At 38.7% G+C, this 6781-nt stretch overlaps 1 protein-coding gene across 2 annotated transcripts in view; it reads right to left on the reverse strand.

The window, feature by feature from the left end:
* ddhd2 (DDHD domain containing 2) overlaps positions 1–6781 on the reverse strand; it is a 12146-nt gene continuing 5365 nt past the window's right edge. Inside the window, exons 9-19 of one of the 2 annotated variants that reach the window (XM_025053263.1) lie at positions 6423–6564; positions 6118–6326; positions 5965–6026; positions 5762–5878; positions 5591–5680; positions 4825–4980; positions 3848–4003; positions 3593–3695; positions 3347–3508; positions 2087–2255; positions 1–1948 (exon numbers count right to left, since the gene is read on the reverse strand). In XM_025053263.1, the coding sequence (XP_024909031.1) occupies positions 1867–1948; positions 2087–2255; positions 3347–3508; positions 3593–3695; positions 3848–4003; positions 4825–4980; positions 5591–5680; positions 5762–5878; positions 5965–6026; positions 6118–6326; positions 6423–6564 (1448 nt within the window). In that variant the 3' untranslated portion in view covers positions 1–1866. Of the gene's footprint in view, positions 1949–2086; positions 2256–3346; positions 3509–3592; positions 3696–3847; positions 4004–4824; positions 4981–5590; positions 5681–5761; positions 5882–5964; positions 6027–6117; positions 6327–6422; positions 6565–6781 lie in introns of both variants that reach the window. The other variant, XM_025053262.1, reaches the window with a different exon arrangement.

Genomic DNA, 6781 nt, shown 5'->3' on the forward strand with positions numbered 1-6781 from the left:
TCCAGAAATTAGTGTTTTATTATGGCACACCTAACACAAAACCTTATTCTTATTGTCTATATATGGACAGAACACAGAATACAGTATGACAAAAGCAGGAACATGTGGAAACTGAAAAACGTACAGAATCAGACATGAGTGGAGTTATTCATTACAACAATGAAATGCTGTTGCCCAAAGTTCAGTGCATTCTTAAACAAAAGACAACTGAACAACCTCACTTGATCATTCATAGATTGTGCAGATTTTATACCTGGGGGCTGAAACACAGATCATCCAAAGCTTTGGTAGTGAAGGATGCCTGGCCTTGACAATGAACAACACACAACATAGTCGACTATGTATTAAACTAACTGACGGAGAGCGTCTCACCTTCTTATTCTGGACTTAATGCCTTGGTATATATGATACATTCTATATTATATATGGATATATGATTTTTAAATATTTAAAGTATGTCTTTATCTAAAATAAACATAATCTTTAAACATCATTATTTCTTTATTATTAAATTTGCATACAGCCCGCTGGTTATTTACAAGTGAGGACCAGGAGGGTGCTCAGGAACTGCTCGGACACCAAAAGCTACATGTCATAAAAATGCTGAAGACAAACAAAACATTTTGAACAACTGAGTCAAGTTCTGTTTTGTCTTGGTATTAGATGCGAGACAACTGCAACCAGGTGTAAATGAGATTCTGGAGGAGGAATGGCACAGAGGTGGAGGAGTTGAACGTAGACCTGACCCTTGTGTAAACATTTTACAATGCTAGAAAATAGCTAACAATCCTGTACACAGAGGTAACAAATCTGATATTTTCTTTCAAAACCCTGCAATTCCTATCCATGATATCAATATCTACAACAACTGAAAGTCGTTTTTCCAAGAATTATTTCTGTTAGCTTGGCTGCACTGCACCTTCATTTAAAGTCAGCATAGAATTTATTATGAAATAATAAACTAAGCTGCCTAGAAAGATTGTTTTTACCTTAATAGAGCCTCAATCATTTTACATCTGATGGTTGTAGGTTTTACTTTGTTTAAATTGTTTATTTACCTTTGATTTTGAGGTTGTTTTAATGATGTTACACTGTGTTTATCAGGACTGAGGAACCACCCTCTTATGCAACTCCACTGTGAACTTACACATGTCGTACATCAGGCAACTTGAGGTTAAATCTTTTGTCCCAGGGCACATTAGCGCTGAGAATTGAACCCTTGAACTTTCATTTAGAAAATGCCCCCTCTTTTATCACCAGCAGGATAATTATTCAAAATTTCTGATTTTCAGATGCTGTATTTCAGGCAAGTACACATGTGAAATTATATAGGTATGTTTCTTTTTTAATAGTATGTACAAGTACAGTATAAAGTAAATTACTGTAAACATATAGAGCATGTCAACAAAAATGATTTTAGGTTGATATGTAAAACATTATGTGTCTGAAAAAGTAATCTGCTTGTCATCATTTCATCGCAGCCACAAACATGATTATTAATATTATACTGGAAGATAAAGTGCAAAGTTTTCAAGTACACGATGAACCATGACTTGACCAAAAAGGAAAGTAGCATTTCAGGAGCAAATCAATTGCGTTTGGGTGGACTGACACCATTCAGACAAAACACCCGAAGAAAAGTTAAAGTGCCAACTAGGGGCCCCTAGCCTGTTGAAATCAGAGCAGACAATTATTTTGAAATATAAGAAACCTCAACAGTGCAGACACGCAGTCTCCACTACTGGAAGAGTCAGGTGAAATCCAGAGAGAAGGTTTTCTGGCTTGGCTTGGTCAGCTGTCCTTCATTTTCTCACCGTCTTGAGATTTTTGCCACATTAGTTCAAAAAAGAAAAAAAAGAAATGCTTTTATATTTGGGGTTGTTCCAAGGGCACACCCAGGTTGTCATAAATCTCCTTCAGCAGCAAGAGAGCAGTGTCTTCAGATTCCCTAAAAAAGTCAAAGCAAAGAGGGACAGAGACAACTTCTTTAGGACAAAAAATTGCACAAAAGAATTGAAAATAATGTGAGAAAAGGGCAAAACTCCAACAGGCCATATCGCTACATAAAATGACACGTTAGACTCACCAGTAACACAGATGTGACTGAATGGCAAACAGGTACTCGTTAAAGCTCTCAATGGGTTTTTCCTGAAGTACGTAGTCGATCCTCCGTCCTCTGTTCAACATCCCCACTTTAATCTCTGGCTGTTGGTTCTGCTCTGCTGACATTGACGTCTCTGCCTCCTCACAAACTCCTGCAGAGACAGAAGTTGAAGAAGAAATGATTACAATATAAAACAATCTGATTAATAGTGTTGCTGTGAGAACTATTTGCACCTGCCACCAGGTGGTGAGACCACATGACTAAAAACAATCACTCGAGCCAAATTCACTCAATCTTGAATTTACACTTTCCGAACAAAATTATGTGAAAACATTTTTTATTTATTTATTAGCTATTTCCTTTTTTGTAAAAACAAAGTTAGTTATATAATATTTGCATTTTTTTCCCTCCTGTTCATCCACAACTGTGCATAATATATAGTTACTTCTGACTGTAAGCCTTTATGCCCCTTTGGAGAGATGACAGATTGAGCACAGGTCTTTTAAAGAAAGGACAAGACATGTAGAAGCATATACCTAACAAATACCTGCTGTCGGGAATACTATAACTGCTTAAGTTAAGTTATAGCTGCCTCAGGTGCCTCAGGTGCTGACATACTGTACCGGTGCTTCTACCAATCGGAAGCGATTGTCAGAGGAGGGAAAAGAGAGATATTCAGCAGTTTGCAGTGGGTTGAAGATGGGAATCCAGTAATGCAATTAGGTATGTGTTGAAGGAGGAGGGAATCAGTGTAAAACTGTATTACCTAATTGTACATTACATAACACATGCTCTTTGTGAGGAAATGTGGGTGAAAATATATCACTGGAACAGAAGGACAGATAACAGGAGGTAGATGTCTGTGTTTCAGATCTGTTTTTATTTGTGACTAATGAAATGATGTAAACATTTTCATTATCATCATCCAGATCATGCATTCTCTTACATTTAAAATAGTTTGTTTACAGAGTTCTTTTGGCTCACCTTAAAACCTATGCATATGAATGGCCCGGGGCCACTGCAGTATCTTAGTGCAAAAATCAGCAGCTTCAACAAAAGCAGCAACTGACACTGAGGCTTACGTTGAAGGGAAAGTAGTAAAACAAATTAGGAACGGAGGGGAGAAACCACCAGACACAGCAGATGGGTGGGTAGCATGCAGGGAGGAGTAATATGGAGGGGCAGGTGTTAAACACACTCTGCATACACACACATACAAAATATTTAACGTGATCCTCTCACCCTGTGTTTCTTCTAGATTGTTCTGTGTTGTTGTTTCTCCTTCCTCCACTGGAGGCAGGGCAGTGACAGGGAGTCTGGAAAATGACTGCCACGCTATCCGTAAAGATCCCAGGACATTGTTCTTCAAATCCATACTCATACGGGTCAGGCTGTCCTTCAGTTCTGTAAGACATGGACAAACAGATGTTACAGCCTCGTGTGATTTGTTACTTGAAAACACAAAGTGAAAAACACAGACATTCGTACCCAGGTGCATTCTTTTGCGACCTTTATGGTGAGGGATTAACATGGGCTCCAGGTCCTCCTCTGCAACAATCATGGGCTCTATTCGATAGGCCACTGGGTCATACTACACAGCAAAAAAAAAAAAAAGTATCACTTTTAACTGAATGTGTCTGTCTTACGTAGGCACAGGTGATTCATCATAAATGCTGTAAACAAACAACACAAACATCACTTTAATCTTTGAGAAGGATACAGAATAAATATGTGATCACTCACTGGATGGTAGATGTTGTAAAAACTCTTGCAGGTTGGAAAGGCGTAGTTGGGATCGATGCGTTTAAGTCCACGGACAGTGAGGAACATTCCGATGGGAGAACCGAATGCAAAAAACGTCTGAGGCTGGAATGCTAGCTGTGGGTAATCAATACATACCTAAAAAAAGGGGAAATTGATTTATATACTGATGATAAAACACATCTTTCCTCCAAGTGCAAGTGTGCAAATCCACTGAGGCAGAGAGGGAGTTGTAATAATACTCCTCTGATGCATCAGGATGTTGAAAAAGAAAAATCAATAAGATGAACATTTATAGAACCAGGAAAACGGCCAGGGAGTGTCGCAATAAGCAGGAGAACTGAATACTCACACAAGGTTAGATGAACACAGATAGAAGCTGTGTTCCAGTTCATGGCCTGCAACTTATTATGAACACTTCCTATGTATTTTGGGAGAGCAAGACCATATATAAATGTGTGAAAATTAGCATTCAGCATTTAGCTTTCAGCATAAACACAAATTGATATATTGCAATTAAAGATCTAAAAAACTGTACATTGTAACCTGAATTAGAGGGGAATGCTAACAACTGAAAACATTCATGGATGCAAAAGAATTTGCACTGCAAAGAAACCCAAATGCAGCTGCAGACCCTGATCTGCAACACACCTTGCAGCATGTTAAACTTAACATGACAGAAAAAAATTACAAGTCGAAGAGAGAGAGCTTTTATTTCTAATGATCAGAGTGGACTGTATATGAAGAGTAACTAAATACACAGTGATTACTCAGGAGCTAAGAACAAGGCCAGAGTGCACAGGGACATTACATGAGACACACCTGCCCCTTAGCTATGCCTCCATTGGTCTGTCCAGGCAAGCACGGGAGGGAAAGAAGCAGGAATTTGATGCATCGAAGCCTAATACTAATATCAAGCGCAAATAATGATTTTAAATCTGTTGGATCATGCAAGTTACCTGTCCGATGCCCACGTCAAAGTATTCATAGTCTACAGCACCGGTGACTGACTGAGCCCTGTGGAAGTGCTGCTGCTGAGATAATGGTTTAGGAGACTGACTTTCATCATGATCACTGGTCTCTTGAAGTGGAAACACTGGTGCCTGACCCTTGACCTTTTTGAAGAGAATACAAAAATACTATCAAATTAAATATGAACTAAAGCTCTGCTCTCTTGTTTAGTTTGAGATGAGATTTTCCACTGCTGCTAAATACTAACTAGAGAACACTAACGTTCAACATGACCTGTTTCTTACAGCGTCCTTTCACTTCCCGATCTCACAGGGTTAACAATTGTTTTAAAAAGAATCTTAACTGGAAGCCAGAAACCAACCCTTTCCTTCCTATGGTCATAACACACATAGCCAGAGAATGTTCATCAAATTTGTTGATCCTAGTCACGCACACAATCAAACACAATATCCTATATTATGTCTTTACTGCACAACTTGCCGAAAATCCACCAGGATTTCAAGAACCCATCAAACTATTTTTATGATAATTTTATTTTTTATTTTTATTTTTATGATATTTTTATGAAACTGTCACTTTCTATAAGATTTCTTCAGATTTCTGTGTAATAAAACAAGTATTCTGGACAAAACCTGAGGGATTACAAGTAAATAATATTAATTATCCCATAAGGATTGGTTGAACAACATTTTAATTTAGTTGTAAAACCTTCAAAAGTACCACACGAAAAAAATAACTTTTTTAGTGCCTGACCTGACACATTCGTCTGACATAGGTCAGAATCTTCTTCCGAGGTCCAAGGGGAATTCCTAAATCTTTCAGATCATGGTCACTGCATAGAGCCTAACAGAGGAGAAATGTGTGTGATTTAACAACAGACACTTAAATCCTTATGCCATATGGCATGGTGTGTAGGTGTAATACCAGTGATTCCAGATCAAGGGTTTCAGCCTGCAGCATGTCCACGTATTGTTGGAGGCCCAGTCTGCACAGAGCTTTCTCCAGTGTGTCACAATTCACTTCATTTTGTTCACCAGGGCGCTGCTAAAAGCATACAAGAAAATCACTTTTTAAAAACCTGTTTTTAGAGACCTGTTTTTTGGTAGTTACTGTAAATGTCACCATACCCCTTCTCTTATCTCTGTTCCAGTTTTCTGGTTAGTCAAAAGGTCAAACAGGATCAAAGAACCTGGAGGAGAAAAAAGAAGGGAAGAAGCTGAAATTCTGGTTTTACACATTTAACAAGTTTAGGAATGAAAATATGCTTGTGTTTATCTAACCAAGACTGTGGCCCACAACTGAAACTGCCCCACTAAAATCTGGGTGTCTCTGGTTAAAGAGGGCGTGGAGCTTGTTGATCTCTGAGGCTACTGTGTCTACTATGGTCTGACAGTAGGTGGGGCTGTTATAGAAAAACAGATCCAACAGAGTGTCGTTGGTGAAATGTCTCAGCCTGCTGATACTGGGGAGGGTGATCCTCTGGATGTCCCTGGATAATGGGGGTGAGAAAGAAAATCCTGTTTTGTTTAAAAGAGAAAACATTAGTTGTAGTTGTTGTTCAAACTCTTTGTCTTTTACTACTTACTCATCCACACCAGTAGCATCCCCATGTAGAGCGCTGTGCCAGTTCACAGGGAGGAACTCTACTCTGCCTACTTGGCCATCCTGCTGAGCATGTTTGTAATGAGAAGCCAGGAGGGACAGAGAAGCACTCCTGAAGTCGTTTACTGTAAAGACAAGACGGCAATGAGTCATGTAGATTTCTAAAACAAAGAACAAAGATATAATCTGGAAACAAAGGTTAAAAAAGTGACTAAAAAAAGGCTACTTTTTGCCACAACATTTCAGATACAAACAGCTTTAGACAAGTTAGTCTCAGTCACAATGGGACCATGTGTTCAAGTCCTTCTTTGGATTCTCGTGTTAAAACACACACACACACAC

The sequence above is a fragment of the Cynoglossus semilaevis genome, chromosome Z (genome assembly GCF_000523025.1).
Source record: "Cynoglossus semilaevis isolate Cse_v1.0 chromosome Z, Cse_v1.0, whole genome shotgun sequence".
In the NCBI taxonomy this organism is placed as follows: Eukaryota; Metazoa; Chordata; class Actinopteri; order Pleuronectiformes; family Cynoglossidae; genus Cynoglossus; species Cynoglossus semilaevis.